A 20,138-nucleotide genomic window follows, 5' to 3' on the forward strand; every position below is an offset into this window, starting at 1 on the left:
TGACGTTTTTAGTTTCAGCTCAGAGCACATCGAGCCAGTATAGAGACGCATCTGATAGCAGCATTTCCCAGCAAAACACAATTGCTGTTGATGTACATAATTGATCACTTTATTAACTGTGGAAAAAAGAAGCCTTATTGAAGCCATAAAGCATAACTTCATTATGTCCTGAATGTAGAAAGCAAACACATTGGAGAGTGGCTGACAGGTTCCCGTTTCAAGGCTGATTCTGATCACGATAATATTCAAGCAGCATTGATTGTTCTCTAACTGGATTTTTCTCTCCGTAGGCCTCCTCGGAAGAGCTGAAAGCTGCCTACCGGCGGCTGTGCATGCTTTACCATCCCGACAAGCACCGGGACCCGGAGCTCAAGTCCCAGGCGGAGCGGCTGTTTAACCTTGTGCACCAGGCTTATGAAGGTCAGCGGAGGGCCAGGCCTCGCGCACATGCCCTGAAAAGCAGCTGCTCGATTTTTAAGAGGCTTGATTTGTAGAGGACAGAAAGAGAGTCCTTAGAGGTGCATGAGAGAGGAGGTTAGGTTAGTGCTTTTTTACTGACAGGTCCTTTGAAAGAGTGGTAGTTTGCCCTGGAATCAATGTGTCCGGTCAGTGGGACATGAGAGTGTGAGCAGAGCAGACGGGGGCCGGGCTGCAGGGAGCACTCAGGCTCTAAATCGCTCGCTGGCTTTCTTCTAAAGGGAGCTCTTCCAGGTAAAAGGCTGATCGCTTCAGACAGGCCCTCTTTGTTCTCTTTTTTTATGAGAACATTCACAAGAATGTTTTTTTTACTTGAACATCATTTTATTGGCTCCGGAGCATTTGGTTAAGGAAAGGTTCTAACAAAAGGAAGAAAATGATGTTAGGGAGGCCAACAGGAAGTAGAATCAAGTAATTCAGGTTTTTATACTTACATCTTAGGTACTTCAGAAGGAAAATTTTGTGATGTAGCTGTGTATAAAATATTGAAGTCGGGGCGCCTGGGTGGTTCAGCCAGTTAAGTGTCCAACTTCAGCTCAGGTTCATGAGTTCGAGCTCTGCATCGGGCTCCATACTGACAGCTCCGAGCCTGGAGCCTACTTCCGATTCTGTGTCTCCCTCTCTCTCTCTGCCCCTCCCCTGCTTGCACTCTCTCTCTCTATATATATATATAATCAAAAATAAACATTAAAAAAATTTTTTAAATGTTAAAGTAACTGATGGGTCCAGTTTCTGTTGGAGATGGTGGAAAAGCTCTAGCAACATAACAGTGATGGTTACACGACACTGAATGCACCTAATGCCGCTGAGGTATACACTTAAAAGTGGCTGAAATCAATTTTATGTTATGCATATTCTGCCACAGGTTTATAAATAAAAATTTAAAAATATTAATGCACTCTTAGAATATATGCCAAGTAAAATAAGTTATTCATTCTGGAACAGATTGGTGATTTGCTCCTTAGTTAAACAGACTAAAAATTAGATTATGTGTTTCTTTATGAAATAAAGACTTCTCGTTGTTGGGTGCCTGGGTGGCTCAGTCGGTTAAGCATCCGTCTTAGTCTCGGGTCATGATCTCACGGTTCGTGAGTTTAAGTCCCGCATTGGGTTCTGTGCTAACAGCTCAGAGCCTGGAGCCTTGCTTCAGATAGTGTGTCTCCCTCTCTCTCTCTGCCCTCTGCCACTTGTGCTCTCTTTATCTCCCTCTCTCCCTCCTTCCCTCTCTCTCAAAAATAAACATTAAAAAAATTTTTAAGCAATTTTTTTAACTTTTGTGTTTTTTTAAATTTATTTTTGAGAGACAGAGCGTGAGTGGGGGAGGAGCAGAGAGAGAGGGAGACACAGAACCCAAAGCAGGCTCCAGGCTCTTGAGCTGTCAGCACAGAGCTCAATGCGGGGTCGGAACCCGTGAACCATGAGATCATGACCTGAGCTGGAGTCGGACGCTTAACCGACTGAGCCACCCAGGCGCCCCAACGTTAAAAAAAAATTTTTTTAATCTATTTTAAAGACTTTTTGTTATAGACATAAAAGCATATGCCATATTTCACTTTATGGTTTTATCAAAAAATTGGGCTTTACTGATGAGGAAAACTCGGGCTGCAGTGCACGATCCACGTCTGTGGTCAGCATTGGGTCTTTAGTAGATTTAACTCCTGCTCAGAAGCCTGTTCCTCTTATCGTATTCCGTTGTCTGAATGGCTGTGTGAATTTTACCGTTGTCTAAATTACCCCCGTGGCCAGCTTGTGTTGTCCTGGAGATACAGGGAAGAGTTAACAGAAAACCCGAACGGTTCTTGAGGAAGTGCTGTGGCAGCAGAGCCGCCCCCATGCTCAGCCTCATGGGGAGACCAAGGGAAAGCCGTGAACAGATAAGTCCCCACGAAATCCTACAGATTAGCTCAAGAAGTCTACCTCCCACGTCTTCCAGTGGTCAGCACTTCTTTCTTCCCCGTTGGATTTGCATATGGATATGATCATTTACATCGTTTTTTTAATTAGGCCTAAAAATACATGGGAAGTCTCAAGGGAGAGAAGTTTCGAAGGTCTTGCACAGAAACTGGCAGAGGAGGTGAGGAAGGGAGCGACCACTGGCTTTCCTAACACTTGCATTCCGCTTGGATGTCCTTCCAGTAGCTGTCCCTCCCTGAAAAATCTTTTTCTGATGTACTTATTTAGGTGATGTGGCAGCCACCATGGTGACAGGTGTTTGGGTCTTAAAATGATTTACAAAAAAGCAGAAGGATATTAAGTATATATATAGTAAATATATATAAAGCTTATTCAGACAGGCTCTGATTGTAGAAAAATCTGATTTTACAATCAGAGCCTGTCTGAATAAGCTTTAGAAACTCGAATTAGCTCGCTCTTTCTTTTTGTTTGTTTGCTTTTTGTTTTGTTTTTTTTGTTTTGTTTTTGTTTTGCTTATTTCTTTATTTAAATCCAAGTTAGTTAACATATAGTGCAGTAATGGTTTCAGGAGTAGAACCCAGTGATTCATCACTTACCTGTGACACCCAGTGTTCATCCCAACAAGCGCCCTTCTTAATGCCCGTCCCCCCACCCACCTCCCCTCCAGCAACCCTCAGTTTGTTCTCTGTCTTTGAGAGTTTCCTAAGATTTGCTTCCCTCTCTGTTTTTATCTTATTTTTCCTTCCCTTCCTCTGTGTTCATCTGTTTCGTTTCTTCAACTCCTGAAATTAACTCTTTCATCCCCAGCTACTGTATAGACTGTGGCAGAAACTTAACCAAATTTGTTAAAAAACAACTGTTCTCGAGTGGCCCGAGAGTGCAGCTTCCTGCCAGGTGCACCTCACAATGAAGAGTTGCTTGGACACAAAAAATCCGACATTTCTCATTTGTGTCCCACCTTTAAGCACATCCTGGACCAGATCAGATAGGCAGTTAGGGGGAAAGATGCACAGGGGTGAAGAGTGCCTCTCGGTGAGATGGTGCTTGGACAGGGAGGAAGGGAAGGAGGTAGATTTACCTGACGATGTTGTTTCCAGCTCTGAAAGGTAAATTCCGTGCTTTGTAAATGTGTGATTTTTAATTTACAGTGCTCAGCGACCCCCAGACCAGGGCCATCTATGACATCTATGGGAAGAGAGGCCTGGAGATGGAAGGATGGGAGGTAAGAGAACCTGTGCATCTGGCGTCCCAGAAGAGTCTTTAAACATCTGCAGAGCACCAACCCCCTGATCCCACAGCCTGGGACCACGTGCTTGAGAATACTGGAAGCCGCTAGAGTCCCTTTCTGGCTTCATATTTCAGTGTAAGAGATGACTTCTAGGCTTGGCTATGCCTCTGCGTACCTCCGTGTGCTCAAGCACGTCAGCCATCCAGCTTGTCCTCTGTTTCCTAACCTGTCAGGTAAAAAGCCAGGGGCGTAGGCTGTACCAGTATTTTCTAACCCCCGGGAGGGAGCAGGCTGCTTGGGGGTCTGATGGAAGACAGTTTCCGTAGGGGTGCGGTTCTGTCCCCACACGCATTTCCTGCCACCCTCCCCCGTTTTGTGCCGCTCCCTCCGCCCCAGGTTACCAGTGACTGCATTTGGGACGTGTTTGTGTTGGTAATGTGTTGTGCGTGTGAGCAAATGGAAACACAGAAAAGTTGACAACTACTGGATTGAATTGCCCAGGAGGAAAAATGTTCCCCTGGCAGCCATGCTGTGTAAAAACAGTTACTCACGTTCACACAAGCTTCTGTTCTCCCTTTGCTCTGCCACTGACTAGTCACAGAGCCTCGAGCAGGTCCATGTTACGAGTGCGGGGAGGGGGAGGGACGGCACGAGGATCAGATGGGAAGATAGGGGAAGATGAAGACGAAAACCAGGGGGAAAACCCTTAAGTTGCTGTAAGAACATATAGGTGTTAGTACTTAATTTCATGAAAGAAACTTGGGTTTTGATGCCCCAGAAATTGTAGGAGGCTGTTAATGTTAAATTGGCCATTGTTGATTTCTTTCTCATCACTGTATAAATTACCCCTGATGTTCTTTTGGTATTGAATCTCAAGCCTGTAAGCCTGTCTCCTGTAACTAGCATTAAAACCTTCTACAGACCATGGGATAAAGAGTACAAGAGAAGCGAGACAGCTTCTGGTTCCCTTTCCACTGCTGCTTAATATTGGTGGCTTGTGGGCCATGTTCCACCCGTGGCCATGTTTTGGTTGCCCACACAACAAATTGTAGTCGCTATCATTTAAAACTCGGGACATTTTGCATAAAAGTCCGGTTGTCTGTCTTCTCTTGGAAAAATCAGAAAATCTGGTAGCAGTGTATCTGACTTCCCCTGCGAGGAACGGCAGTCCACCAGATCTCCTGAGCCTCTGCCCTGTGGGCAAGGCTGTGCCGTCGGCCCTCCCGACACTCAGCACCTCCCGTGGTCTTACATCGGGCCTGCCCTTCATCCGCGTGCCCTGCCTGGCTCCAGCAGGCAGTCGATTTCTGGCCTTTGGTTTGGTGGAAATAGTGCTTCAGGTCACATTAGCTCATCGTAGCAAAGCGTTAGGTCTGATAGCTAAGCATTTTTTCATCCTAAAAGGAAAATAGAATCTTGTTGTATTTACTGACTTTCTCCTCACCTTGTGTCCACCATGTTCAAGCTCCCTTGTTTTTTGAAGACGTGGGTCGGTTACAGTGTTTCGTGGTAGCAGTCAGCGCTGCAGAAAGGCTGCAGACTTCTCTTACATGCCCCTCCCTTCAGAGTCAGGGCTGTTCATTCCCAGCAGCATCATCCCAACTAATGGAGCGGTGGGGTAACATCTTCCTGGCAAAATATTGTGTGGTTTCCTATCACCAAACCAAATTATCTCCCTATTAGCGACAAAGCAAAACCGCATGCACAGTAGTGATTATACAAGTATGTAGGCAGTCATGGATGGTGAATGGGTAAGTTTTTATATGCATATATTTTAGTAAGCTACTTTAAGAAAATCAAGTTCTCATCGATCAGAATTGGCTTTTTTTGCATTGATTCTAAGCCTTCACCGAATATAAAAATGACTTCAAGGAAGAACACCTGAAGATCCCCTCCCAGATGTGCACTAAGAGATGTATCCGTGTCTAACACATGAGGGGAAAATTGAGCCCCTCATTCAGGCTGTGAATGAAGAGTCTCAGTGAACTCTGGAGCGCTCTGTGGGGCTGGCATCGCCACTCCTAAGAGGAGACCCCTCCCGCTGCTGGCTGGTTCACACGAGGGCTCTCCTGCATCAGTCAGAGCTGCTTCCCCAGGGAGGAAGCTGAGTTCCCTTCATGCTGTCGCTGGTGTTATTTTCTAATTGCCCATGGTATCCATTTGCCCCACATCTGTTAGTCTGAACAGATGGGGTAGTCGCCAAAGGGTGCTGTCAGAATCCTAGCGCCTTCAGTCCAGAGATGTAAGAGCCCATCCCAGGCGTAGTGGCCACTCCCTGCCCAGCAGAGGGGTCACCCCCTTCTTTTGGTGGCCGCTGGGGAGCAAATGGGAGCTTGTTCAGGCTGCACTAAGTACCCTGCATTCAGTCTTTAGGTAAGTTTTCATTCTTTGTTTTTGTCTTTTTCTTAACGTTTATTTACTATTGAGAGACAGAGCATGAGCATGAGCATGGGAGGGGCAGAGAGAGGAGGAGACACAGAATCCGAAGCAGCCCGAGGCGGGGCTCGAACTCACAAACCACGGATCATGACCTGAGCCGAAGTCGGACACTCAACTGACTGAATCACCCAGGCGCCCCCCCCCCCCCCCCGCCCCCTTGTTTTTGTCTTTTAACCTTCAAGAGGCTTTGTCATTCTCCGGCAGGATTCCACGGGAACGAGATGCAGAGGTTCAGGCACACCCACGTGCAAAGCCAGCCCTTTCAGTTTTCCAAGTTGGTTGGCGGGTTTGTGTGGATACCCACGTTGGAAATGAGATTGGCTTCAGAGTGGCAAGGCTCACCCTGAGCTGGGAACGCTTGGTGGTGCTCAGTCCGCTAACAGCTCGCCCGCGGAATGGAGAGCACATGCCTCAGTAGCACTGGCAAGACAGTACATCGTGTCCTTTGGCCCAGACCGTTCACTGTCTGCTTTTGTCTGCAGCCCCTTACTTTGTCCTTATTTCACTGCTTCCGCTCTCTTAGAGGTCAGTCTTACCGTGTCTAAGAAGGTAACCTGCATTACCAAGATCATGAAAACAAAGGCTTGAAAGCTCTCACAGACTAAGGAGACACGATGACTGAAAGCAGTCCCAGAGCCTAGACTGGATCCCGGAACAGACAAGGGATGCGAGTGGAAAAACTGGTAAAATCCAGAAAGTCTGAGTTCAGTTCACGGTAGCACACCGAGGTTGGTTTTGAGATTTGGCAGCCGTCCCGTGGTTACGTAAGGTGTGAACATCGGGAGAAGCTGGGTGAAGGGTGTACAGGAACTTTCTGTACTATCTTTGTCGTTTTTCTAAAGTTCTAAGTAATCTTCTAGAATTATTCCAAAACAAAAGTCAGGTAGCTAGAGTCAGAATTTTCAGACCAGACGGTACCTCAGGAATCCTGTAGTTTATAGCAGGGATCTGAAGTGAGAGATCGGGGACCCCCGCTGAGGCCACCAGGAGGTTAGAGGCAGCGTGGGACAGCCCGCTTTTCGCCAGGCTGCCTTGCTTTTCAGGGTCCCTGTCCCCTCTCCCACAGGGGAAGTCAGTCTTCCTGGCTAACGCAGGGACAGAACTAGTTGGTGAATGGATGGTTAAGGCGAACGGTCCAGGTGTGTGGATCCACGGGCTGCACGTGGTACGCTCTGTCGTCGAGAACGTCTGGTATTTACCAGCTGTAGTGCCATTCAGGAAGGTGTGCTCCTGGGTGCACAGGAGGGCACGTGTCTGAGGGTGACCAAGATGGAAGGCGTGTGAAGGAGAGCATAAAGGCCGGGGGCCTTGGAAGCTGGAGCGAGACGCCCTGCCCGGCCCCTCACTGCTCGGGAGGTGCCAGCCGTCCTGACTTTGCAGTTAGCTCTGATTATGCGCCAGCTCTTTGCCAAAACTCCTGTAAAATTGACTAGAAATGGGATGACTTAACCCCTGTGGAGCATCTGCCTCTTCAGTTCACCAGGGAGTGTGGGAGAGGGAAAGGGATTTGTACCTATTGATCCAGCCAGCAGAGGTGAGGCAGCTTTTCGAAAACAAATCTTGTTCTGCTCTGGCCTCTGTGGAGCCTGACACTTTCTGGTCTTAATTCCTGGAATCTTACGAATCTATTTTAAAAATACCAATATAGGGGCGCCTGGGTGGCGCAGTCGGTTAAGCATCCAACTCTCGGTTTCGGCTCAGGTCACGATCTCTCCGCCGGTTTCGTGAGTTGAAGCCCTGCACTGGGCTCCGTGCTGACAGCGCAGAACCTGCTTGGGATTCTTTCTCCCTCGCTCTCTGCCCCTCCTCCACTCGCACTCTCTCTAAATAAATAAATAGATAAACTTAAAAAAAAAAAAAAAAAACAGTATAGAGGCACATACACGGAGTCAGTGTCGCTGGGTAAGTCTGGCTGGTCAGACTCGTGCTCAGTGTGCACTCTCAACACCAGCGTCCCGTTGGGCAGACTACTCGGCGTGAAGCCTTTTCGTCCAGGTAGAACAGCCCGGTTGCTCCGGGACCCGTGGAGGGGGCTCTTCCGCTTCCCATCCAGACCCCCTTGGCCGTGGTGATGCGTCACGTAGGTCGCCACTGGCAGGTTCCATAGTCACAGGCCCACCGAATCTGGGTCCCAAGGTCACAAAGAATTCCTAAAATATTTTAAATCCTTTTTTCCTGATCTGTCTTGACCTTCACGGTTAAATGGAATAGTTGATTACTTATATTTCCCTGAAGCTCTCTTGTCTTTATTTTCTGTGATGAAGGGAGAGGCTGACAGGACATGGCGGGGGGGGGGGGGGGGTGATGGAAACTGAAGCACTGAGCCTCATTCCGCTCTGTCCAGGGCAGGGACTTCGGGTGGGTGCCTCACGCCCTCAGCTTTGGAGAAGTAGGTGAGCCTCCTTGTCAGTTAAATACAACCGAGGGTGTCGCTGTGAGGTAACGAAGCAGTCACTGGCGTGCCATTTAGGACTTTCATTTGTTCTTGGATGGTTTTTAAGTGTTCTATTTTATTTTTGAAGTTTATTCATTTGAGAGAGAGCAAGTGCACACATGACTGGGGCGGGGGCAGAGAGAGAGAGAGAATCCCAAGCAGGCTCCGCACTGTCAGCACAGAGCCCGACTCGGGGCTTGATCTCGTGAACTGTGAGATCATGACCTGAGCCGAAATCAAGAGTCGGACGCTTAACCAGCTGAGCCACTCGGGCGCCCCGTGTTTTTATTTTAGGAATTATTGATTACATCTGGTTATTAGAGGCGGAAATGCTGTTTTCCTTATTTTTTCCTCTTTACTTCCTGAAAGCATAGTAAACACATTTCTCAGTATGCTTTTGGCTAAGCCAGTTTTTGTATTTATTTTTCTGTATTGCTGAATGATAAAATAAAGGGACACAGAACCTAGAACGTGACCCGGTTTATGTGAGAATGCACACACACATACATGTATGCACAGAGGGTGTCTAGGAAGATGCATTAAAAACTAGATGTCAGCCTGGGAGAAGGAGGATGGCGGAGAAGACGGAGTGAGCTATAGGCCAATTGTACTTTTTTCCTTTATATCCTTCTGTACTATTTTGATTTTTTGCTGTAAGCATGTATTTTTTTAAACAATTTTTTAAACTTGTGATTTCCAGGATTGCTTCTTCTCACATCACCTCCCTTTTTAGCTGTTCTGTGAGCAGCCTCTCGAGGCGCCTCTGTGTTTCTCCCACTGATACAAGGAATGTGCTCTCTGGGTTTGTCCCCCACCCATCTCATGACTTTGTCGGCCTGCCCCCACTCTCGGTGTTTCTCCCAGGCCATGGCATCCTGGACCCCTAGAAATCATGTGGTGCAGTTCCCTCTTTCAGAGATGTGGGGCCTGAGGCCCACGGTGGCCTTTTCCTGCCTCTTTGAAATCTCCATTTTGTGATGAGCTAAGAAAAGCCAAAACGGAATGCCTTATTTTCTCATAGACTTGTCATTGTGCATCCCTGAGTAGTATTGTGGCCTGCCTTTTGGTACCTGAGTACTGTTTTATGCTAAGGCCCATCTGGCATCATACATTCTCAGGGTCATATCATATTGAAGGGGGAAGAGTCCCACGGTGTAAAAACGCCCAGGCCTGATGGCTGAAGCTCAGAAGGCATCTCCAGCGATGGCTCCAGCACACTGGGGAGAGATGACAGGGCAGTTGTGAGCACCTTCGTCCTCTGCTTTCATCTTCAACGTTTATTACTGGGCTGGGACTCATTAGGAAATTTAGACCACGAGACTTAAGGCGACGTATTCTCTGTAAGATTCCTACAGCGTCAGAGAGAAGTTTACCGAAACAAAGGAAACCACGCTTAGTCTCTCTGGAGAGCTGAAGGGAAGCATCGCCTTGGGGATGATTGTAGGGCAGAGCTGAGCGGATACGACCGTGAGCCTGAGCTCACCAGGGCCTGGCTCCGGGGGAGAAAGGCTTGTCGGGGTGTCATTGCTGCTCTCGGAACCCCAGGGCGAGGAACAGCCAGACCTGGGCCACGCGAATGCGCCACGTTAGCGATGTCCACTCTTGGTGTATGTTTTCCTCGCTTTCTGGGTCCTTAACTGCCTCTTCCTCCTGACTGTGCCTGCAGGTTGTGGAGAGGAGGAGAACGCCAGCCGAAATCAGGGAAGAGTTTGAGCGGCTGCAGAGAGAGAGGGAGGACAGGAGGCTGCAGCAGCGCACCAACCCCAAGGTAAGCCGGGCCCGCGGCGGTGAGGATGGCGTAGGCCTCACTGCCAGGCGGCAGGCCTGAGGTCTGTGGTGAGAGCGGACCGAATTGGTGGAACAAAATTGTGCGTATTTTATCTCAGAGCAGCCTCTTTCGGAAGAGCAGCTCCTGGTGGCTTTCGGCAAAGCTGCCGCTCAGGACCTGGAGAAAAGTGTCTCGAACCCTTGAACCGTGTGCAGGGAAGACCAAACCCATCCCGAGCCGAGGAGACTTCCCAGGCGGCAGCACAGGCAAGGTCCCTGAGACCCTTTCCTGCAGTCGTGCCGCCCGAGCCCTTGGCGGGTGACAGTCAAGGGACACTGTCAGCAGCCACCTGACCCCGCTCCGAAGCAGCAGGACTCCCTGCAGCACTGGGGCTGTGGGACGTTTCCAAACTGCCTTACGCGGGGCCCCGGCTCTGATCTGCCTGGACACCGGTGCCGTGAACACCAGTCACCAGGCTGTTCTGACAGCGAGGTGACCCCCTTTAACTCCATCAAGTCCCCAAGGGAGTTTGAGTCCCATGACCTAGTGACGGGCCCGAGTCTGAGAGCTACTTTTCGGTCCTGTGGATGATACCTTTTCCTCTGATCTGTTAGAGAAGCAGATTGTCCAGAGTGCACGCGCCAGCCCCGTGGCAAATGGGGTGTCTCCGTCAACTTGAGATGCCGGTTGTGTGAATGTATAGTCGAATGTGACCCCGGTGTCCTGTTCAGCTGCACTTGACAAGGGCCCTCAGCAGCCGGACTCCCTCAGTGTGGCCCGATGGCCTGGCAGGCAGCCTGAGATCTAAAGAGAAAGAACAGAGGCTGGCTTACAGCCCGGGCATTGTGATAATATGAACTTCTGATCAAGTACATTCTAGGAAGGGGAATTTTTTTTCAAGACTCCTACAGCGTTTAGAGGACCGTATCTTCAGAACACTCCCATCTATTTGAAGCCTGCATTTCAAAGTATATTTATAAATGCCGACACCTCTCCTTCCTGCCCAGCCTCCCTGCAGCAGATGATGGCGTCAGCGGTGCGGGGCCGTCTTACGGTCGTAGGAGAGCGGAGAATCGAAACGCTGGCTGAACCGACTCGGGGCGGGTGACACAGTGGGGAGCACTAAAGGTCTCTGCGGCGCCCCGAGCCGTGCTCGGGGGTTCCCTTCGTGGAGCCAGTGCTCAGGGCCACGCGCCGCGGGAGGTCTGGTTTGAAAGTCGGTGTCGGCAGATGGAGTGAGGGTTGAGGAGACGGGGTGGGGCCTGGCGGGAGCAAGCTGTTGCTGTGGAATCTTTGCCGTTCTGGCTGGAGTTATGCTGCATTCCGAGCAATGAAGGGGAAAGAGAACGTCACAGTAGCCTGAGCCTCCGTGTCCTGCGATAAAATTGGCCATCTGGGTGCGCGCAGTGATTGCTTATTGGGATTCTGTGGAAACGTGTCTCCGGGCCATGTTTCCGTGGAATGAGAGAGCACAGCTGTGACCATTTCACACAAGCGTGCGAGTTATTGTAAAATTCCTAATACTTTGCTACTTCCATAAACTGCTTCCAAATAAATAAGACATTTTCTAGCCAGAAATAGTGAGTGATAACCAGATGTTTGGCCATGCAGCATTTTGAGGAGAGCTTTTATTCCATTTCTGAGGGTTTTGCTTTTCATGATGAGTGGAAAGGTTTGGGATGTTCTCATCCTAAGAAAGCGGAGATCTCCTCTCTTAAGGCCACACTGCCGATGACCATCGGGCTCAGCACCGACCTGTTGTCACAGGGGACTGGCAGGCGAGCACATGTGTGGCACTGCTGTCTGAGACTTGGATGGGCATTTCTCTCCGTTGTTACCAGTAAGAGTTTGTTGGGCGGGGATCTGCTGGTGGGATGTATGTATGAGAACGGGCAAAGAGGTCAGGTGGGAAAAAGTGGTAGATGGGAAATATTCTGACACGGTGATGTGGGACCCGAAGCAAAGCGCGTGACCTGTGTTTAGTTTTCTCATCTGTAAAACGAAGCCGCCTGACCTTCCTGACTACCACGCCAAGTTGGGAAATGATTGAAACAATAGGAAATAGGTGTTAATTCATTGGAAACAGACACACGTGCTGGGTCAATGCAAAGTGGTACCCATTAGGTACCATCGAGGTTAAGAACTTTTGTTTTTGTGTCTCCCCCAGCACTGCGTGGGAAATACTTGGTTTGGTCAGGTAGTTCTGGGCCCATGGGGTGGGTTTGGATGGGGTCTGGCAGTTGGGATTTCAAAGTGGCCCTCTGACAACACCGTCAGCCTTCTCCCGTGGCCTTGGCCTTGTGGAGTCTCGGTGTGGCCAGCTACCTGTGAGTCTTGGTTTGTGTGAAATGAGCTTTGGAAAGCACAGTGGTGCTTAGAAGCGATGAGCGGAATCCCCAGTTCCCGCGTGGGAGCCACCGATGGCACGCGTGCACACGCACACTCACGCACGCACAGACGCCCAGACGCCAGAGGCAGCACGATAGCGCTTTCCACCTGGAGTCCGGAGCCCTGCACTGGGATTCTGATTCCACCCTCTTGTTCTGGGCCCGGGGTCAGGTCACTTCTCCAGTCTTCGCTCTGTTTCCTCTTGGGTGAAATGAAAGGTTTGCCACAAAGCCCACTGCTTGGGGTCAAGAGACTCCAAAGTCCTTAGTTTCATTGCCCCTGTTTTCTGTCTTTGCTGCGTGAGAGTAGAGTCGTGTTCCCTGCTGGAAAACGCGAGGCTTGGGTTGCTGGTGTCCTGGGATCTCCCGGGCCCTCACATTGAGCAGGCGTAGGGGGTAGTTTGCGGCCAGACAGACGATGAGGCTCCTCCACACCGAGTGCGCCGTGCGTGACTGGACTCTGACTGGACGGCCACGGCCACCCTCCCTCCCTCTTCAAGATCTTGGTTTTATTTGCTTAATCCATCGACGCGTCTTGACATTCAGAGACTTAAGACGATGCAGTAGGGTTGTTCCGTGCCATGTTCACTTCATACTGATTATTTTCATTCCTTTCTTTGTTAATGCCCATAAACCTTCTGTCTCTCTCACGGCAGCCACTCTGGGAGTCTAAAGATGACAGGTCGCGGGCAGCGCAGTCGGGACTTTGTTACTGCCTCCTAATGAACTTGTTCCCATCCCGTGTGAAGCACACTGTTAAGTCAAAGACTGTTGGGGGGCTGTCACTGTCTGCCCCTGGGGGTATGGACTGCTTGCTTTCTGACCCCTTTACGTAACAGTTCCTGGAGATCGGCACATCATTTCCTGGACCTTCCATTCTCTTTTCGCTGTACAGAGCTTAACGTAAACTCCCTGGCAAGACCTCCTTTCTGATTTTAGAAAGGCCAGCTTATTGGTTTGGTTCCTGTAATAGCTTAAAAATAGAATCCAGCTGTATCAGGAAACATTTAAAAAATGTATCAAGGAAGACCTATAACAGTAAAAATATTTTTAAATCCCAGAGTGTTTTCATAAAGACACAGGATTACATTACTCAATTATTTTTAAAGGGTTTTTGAAAAGCCGTGTTTCACTTGCCATGGCTAATGATTATAGGCATCCGAATGAGCCTGTGGCTATGACTTCATTCTGTTCGGTGGAAATGACTCTGATGTCATAAACTGACTCGGCTTCGCCGACAGGAAAATCGTACAGAAGAAAAGCTGTTCGAGCCCATATGTTGGTTGCGCTCAATGTCAGGAAGGGGCGACGTAATGTGTGCAGAAATGGGCAGCTGTCGAGAGTGAAGAAATTGGGAAGTTGGCACGGAAGAGGGGACCGAGTCCGAGAAGGCTGTTGGATAAAGCAGAGCTTTTGCAGAAGAGAAGGGCCGGCTGCTGTCCCCATCCTGGTGGTGTAACCACTTAGAAACAAGGCGTCAGAATTAGAGACTTTGGTTTATGCAGGGAGGGCGGCCCAGGGGGGTGGCGTCCTTGGAAACTCTGGTAAGTTTGAGATTGATCCTCCAACATGAGAGAACATGGGTTCTGACTTTGATCCCAGAATGAATCTGCAGAGACCATCTCACAAGAGCCACCATGGGCTCGTCAGCTATAAAACAGGCAAACTGCACAGTGCCTCTTAAAGCAATTGCCTCTTTGGGTGGAATTTTCAGTTAGTAATTGAGAATGCATTTGACAGAAATTTCTCACATTATCCTTATGGCCAGATAAAATACAAACATGAAAATAATTCAGAATGGAACATTCCTGGCTGAATGAACACCTGATTCTACTCAAAGAGGGTTGATTAATGCATCATCCCCAGCCTGGTGAGAAGCTTCTCCTCATGGGAGAAAGGCTGTAACTTGTCATGCTCAGAATTTCTGTGAATGATGTCAGTGAAGATGTGTTTGTCATATTCACAGGTGATCCAAGGCCGAAGGACAAAGCCAAGATTCTAAAAGATCCCAGTGAACTAGAATGGCAAGGTTAGACGTGCTAGCTAAGAGAAGGGGAGATGGGGAAATGGTGGTCTTTATTTGACTCAGTGTTAACAACAGTTTAGAGTATTTTGCAGGTTGGGAATGAGTACGATAAAGATGATTCATTTATTCACAAAGCAGTTTAAATTGGGTGCCTGTAAGGAGCCAGATCCTGTGCCAGATGTGGACGTGCAGCAGAGAATAACAGACGAGACCCTGCCCTCTTGGGTACTGGCCGAGAGAGACAATAAACACAATACATAAAGCATATAATACATTAGAACGTGACCGTGCTATGGCGGGAAGCTAGGTCAAGGTCCGGGGGGAGGAAAGCAATTTGAAATAGGGTGGTCAGGCCTTGCTGAGAGGATAACGTTGGAACAAAGATGAGACAAGTCATCCGTGTGGATATCGGGGAAGAGCCTTCTGGATGGAGGGAGCAGCCAGTGCAGAGGGATACTGGATCTGGTATGTTCGAGTAGAGGCAAAGAGACCAGTGTGTCTGGAACAGTGATGGTGGAAATTATTAGCAGCTGAGGGCCAAGAGGCACATCTCCATTTCCCTGTTGAAAAGCAGCAACTGGCCTTAATTTGTGACAGTTCGAGAGAACAGAACCGACGGCACGGAGATGATCTTGGCTCGGTCTAAGGAGCAGTGAACGAGGTGGGCTGCTGGGGGCTGAAGGAAACCGCACTTTCATCCACCATCTCGTCCCGAACACAGAGCAGCAGGGACCTGCATCTTCCAAGTGGGGGGAAGGGGGGCAGTTACATAATTAAGATAAAAATAAGTTTTCCCGGCTGTTCACAGAGCCAGTGTGGGAGTGGGTGCCAGGCCGGCGGGTGGTGCTCCGTCCCGGCTGGAGCGCTTTGATGACCTCTGGCGGTCTCCAGGCCCTGCCTGGGAGTCGTGGTGTCCCTTGGTTATGTTAGCTCCTCCGGAAGAGGAGGCCTCTGAGACTCCGCGGCACAAGAAGTTGACGGATTTTTAAATATGCATATAAGACCTTTTTGAGATTTTAAATTTTTTTTTTTTTTAACGTTTATTTATTTTTGAGACAGAGAGAGACAGAGCATGAATGGGGGAGGGTCAGAGAGAGAGGGAGACACAGAATCTGAAACAGGCTCCAGGCTCTGAGCGGTCAGCACAGAGCCCGACACGGGGCTTGAACTCACGGTCTGCGAGATCATGACCTGAGCCGAAGTCGGATGCTCAACCGACTGAGCCACCCAGGCGCCCCAAGACCTTTCTGAGATTTTAATCATTTTTAAGTAGATGCTAGTTTTGAAGTCTAAGGTATGGGGAAATTTTTTGCAGGTTTTTGTGGTCAGAGTTATACGCGTAAGTAGTTTACGAAGTCGGGTACCAGACTTACTACAGAAACAAGCAGCCGCCCCTCCCAGCACCCGTCTTTCCCACCTGACTCCTGCCCCCACCCCACCTGACCCAGGAGAGACGTGCCTCTCCCCGCCCCCTGAGCTCTTGCCTCAGACATTTCTTCTGTATTCCTGAGTTGCACGTTTACACTGTTCTGTTTTTCCGGTTTCCCGCGGTCAGTAAAGATAAGGATGCAGTTCCCCAGCGTCCTTGTCCACCCAGCGCGGTTATAATCCCCTTTGGGGTTAAGTGAAGGTTCACCAAATAAATGCTCAGCTGAGCCAGGCGGACGTACCACGACTACCAGACCTTTCTTGAAAGGCCTTTTCCTCACAGTGTCAGTAACTCTCCCTAGGTTCCTTTGACGAGCTTTCTATAAATCTGTCACTACTTCGTTTCCAGACTGTTGGATTCAACCTTCCCCCTTCCATCGCACTCCTTAGATACTCTCACCCATCCTGGTGGCACCCCCCGCCCCCAGGATCCCCGCTTCATCCTCCCTGCTCCCATTCCAGTCTGGACCCTGCTTTCCAGGCCTGCGTACAGCTGGGGCCCCAGGACTTTCCTCACCAGCTTCCTAGGAATGCCTTTTCGTTCAGTCAACATCCTGAGCTGCACCAAACAGAACCTCCCTGTCCTCGAGGAGCTCGGAGGCCCAACCCTTTCCTGGGTTGGCTTTCCGCCTCCCTGTCTTCCTGATTGATCCTTTTTTGGGCATCCTCCAGTAGCTCATTATAAAAGATGCCTGGAAGGCAAATTTCTTTGTCCTTTTTTTTCTGCTCTAAGTCTTTTAAAAGAAAAAATAACGTAAGGACTACGCATATATACAGATACAAAGGATTACGTGTAATGTATAAACCGTAACAGGAGTGAGGAACATGTAGGACCCCACCGCCTGACCCCAGGACAAGAGTACTGCCCACACCTTGCATCCGCTTCCATGGCCCCCGCCTGCCCCACCCCCCTGCCAGAAGGAAACACAATCCAAATGGCCATCCTTGTGTTGCTTTTTAAATTTTGCCATAAATTGTGTGTATGCTTGGGGCGGCCTGGATGGCTCAGTCGGTTAAGTGTCTGGCTTCGGCCCAGGTCATTGATCTCAAGGTTCGAGCCCCACACCTGGCTCTCTCCTGACTTTGCAGAGCCTGCTTGGGATCCTCTGTCTTCCTGTCTCTCTGCCTCTCCCCCTCGCATGCGCGCTCACTCTCTCTCTCTCTCTCTCTCCTAAAAATAAATAAATAAGCATTTAAAAAAACAAAAGGATGTAGGCTTAAGTAATACACTGTTTGGGTCTTATTTTTCAGCTTTATAAAAATGCTACCATGCTATTAGTAGTCCTCTGGGACTTGTTTTCTACCCACACCTCATACTCTTTTGGAGTCTGTGTGTTTCTCGTGAGGCTGTGGCTTGTTCGTTGTCGTTGCTGTAAACCAGCTCACCCACCCTCGTTTCCGGGGTTTTGCTGTTCAAGAACATTCCGCGTGTTCTCGTGCTTGTCTCCTCATGCACACACGTGCAGCGGTGTCCACGAACACCGAGATATAAAATTGACGTTCAGCTCTTAAGAGGTGTCGCCACCTTGCTTTCCAGACTCTGCATACCTCAGAAGGTCTTGGTTGTATCTTTATCCTCAGCTAAGTATAAAGCCTGTGTGTGCATACGTTGGACAGTATACGTGTGTCGAGACACGTGTTATGAAGTGAGTCTAACTTACTATTTAGTTACAGCTTCATATTTAACATGAACATTCCTGCTCTATTTTGTAACATCCACGAAGTTTCCTCTTCTCAGATGTGTTGTTTTTCTGATTCATGGGAAGGTGCAAGGTGGGGCTCTGGTGCTTTGAGCTGTAGAGACAGATGCCCTGCGTTCGCATCCCATCTCAGACACTTCGCCTCTTTGTTCCTCGGCGTGTTCATCTGTGAAGTGGAGACAGTGGCAGTGTCGTCAGTGAAAAGCTGAAGCGAAGCGGAACACGTGTTGAACACTTGGGAGAGTCCCTGACACGTAGCGTTCACAGCGCTGTTTTTTACGATTAACGCAACATGTCTTATTTTTCTAAGGATATGATTCCTTGCAGGTTGTTTGCCATTTTCTTTGGTGTTTGTATTCTCTGCTTCTTTCTCCTTCTTTCTGATCTTTACTTGGTTTCCGACTTCCGTGTTGGAGATTTCCCTCGAACGTGTGGTAATAATCTCTGGCTGTCTGCTCCCGAGGAGGGAGGCAGAAAAGCCCGGGCTTGGCAGGGCTTGTCATTCACGGCCTTAACTCCCTCCATCCTCGACGGAGCTTAGTGTTGAAAGGCCTCTTCTACTCAGCGGGTGGTTGCTCTCTGGAGAGGAAACCAAACCCCCAGTCTCTGGCCTGGCTGCGGTCGGGGCGTGGGGGGAGCGGGCTGGGAGATGACCCTGTTTCCAGGGCCTGCCCCACCCCTCCCGCCAGACCTGGCATGCCTTCCCTTGATGTCTTCAAAGATCAGGCCTCTGTCACTTGTCCCCTTAGTAAGCAGGCAGCTCCTGGGGTGTCTGGTCCCTCCGGTGCCTCAGCCAGCAGAGGCCTGGTTTCGGCTTCCTCTGCTCAGTGACCATCTCCATCCTTTTCCAGTTTCTAAGGCTTGTTAGCACCTCTTCTCTGTCACCTCTGTTATTCCTTGAGCCTCACTTTGGGAGGGAGGAGGGTTTCAAGACAACAATACTATTGGTTTAACCAAAAATCCACATTGGTTATTGGACGTAATTGTACCAGAAGCCTTTTGTTTGTCCGTCATCATCGAGATAGAAGAACAAAAGAAAAAAGAAAATAGCCACAACTCTGTCAACCACAGCTTCTTCAGTTGAAAGTCTGTCGGGAAGAGGGGCTCCTGGGTGGCTCAATTGGATTGGTATCTGACTTCAGCTCAGGTCGTGATCTCGGGATTCGTGAGTTCCAGCCCCGCGTCGGGCTCTGCACCGACAGCACGGAGCCCAGAGCCTGTTTCGGATTCTGCGTCTCCCTCTCTCTGCCCCTCCCCTGCTCACTCTCCGTCTTTCTCTCTCTCAAAAATAAATAATCACTAAAAAAACCTGTTTTTTAACTGCAGATTCTCAGAGGAGCTGCACAGGAGTCTGTCAGGCTGCTCCCGGGGACTCTGCATCTAAAAAGCAGGCTCCCAGGGAGGTCAGATGGCGGCTGACTTGGAGCTGCCGCAGGAGTCTGCAGGCGTGGGGGCACAAAGCTGTCTTGCTTACAGTGTATTTTTGTTTCGTGGTTAAAGAAAACAGGGTTGACTTAAGAATGCTTCATTTGGTGGTCCAGTGTGGTTGTCGTTCAGAGGTTGAATAGATGCTTAAAAGGTGATCTCTTCCTCCTATGTTTACCTCCCTGAACCTTTGCATCTTAAGAGTTGGTGATTTTTATTAAGTAGTTCAAACCTGAGAAACTAGTAAGTCGGATTCATTTGCTAAGTCGTGTTATATTCTTACTACCGTGGCCTGATTGAAGATGGTTTGAAACCACGGGGAGTGTCCTCCCTGGAGCCCAGTCGCTTGTGGTCTGGGCAGCGGAAACTGCCCTACGCGACAGACTGATTCTTCCATCTCCGGAACAGATCACAGAGGTCTTAGGTGGGAATCTGTAGCTGCTGCCTGTCCCACTGACGGTGTTTCATCGGTATCACGAACGCATGCAAAGGACTTTGTAACTATCGTCGTGTTGTCTTTTTATACTCTGATGGCAGAATTGAGTACCCTAACACAAGGCTCAGCCAACTGTGGCCCACTGTCTAGTTTTCTTCAGCCCGTGGGCTAAGAATGGTTTTTATTACATCTTTAATGGTTTTTAAAAAATCACAAGAGGGGCATCTGGATGGCTCGGTTGCTTGAGCATCTGGCTCTTAATCTCAGCTCAGGTCTTGATCTCCAGGTCATGGGTTCAGGCCCCTCACTGGACTCCATGCTGGGCATTTAGCCTACTTTAAAAAAAAAGAAAAAAGGAAGAAGAAGAATTTGTGACACATAAAAATGATATGAAACTTGGGGCGCCTGGGTGGCTCAGTCGGTTAAGCGTCCAACTTCGGCTCAGTTAATGGTCGCACAGTCCATAGGTTCAAGCC

The 20,138-nt window shown here is 49.2% G+C and overlaps 1 protein-coding gene across 1 annotated transcript in view; it reads left to right on the top strand.

The window, feature by feature from the left end:
* DNAJC11 (DnaJ heat shock protein family (Hsp40) member C11) overlaps positions 1-20,138 on the top strand; it is a 65,395-nt gene that overhangs the window by 20,239 nt on the left and 25,018 nt on the right. The window contains exons 2-4 of the mRNA XM_060623510.3: positions 291-420; positions 3,540-3,613; positions 10,159-10,260. Of these exons, the coding sequence (XP_060479493.1) occupies positions 291-420; positions 3,540-3,613; positions 10,159-10,260 (306 nt within the window). The remainder of the gene's footprint in view (positions 1-290; positions 421-3,539; positions 3,614-10,158; positions 10,261-20,138) is intronic.

Source organism: Panthera onca, chromosome C1, assembly GCF_046562875.1.
Source record: "Panthera onca isolate mPanOnc1 chromosome C1, mPanOnc1 haplotype 2, whole genome shotgun sequence".
NCBI classification, from domain to species: Eukaryota; Metazoa; Chordata; class Mammalia; order Carnivora; family Felidae; genus Panthera; species Panthera onca.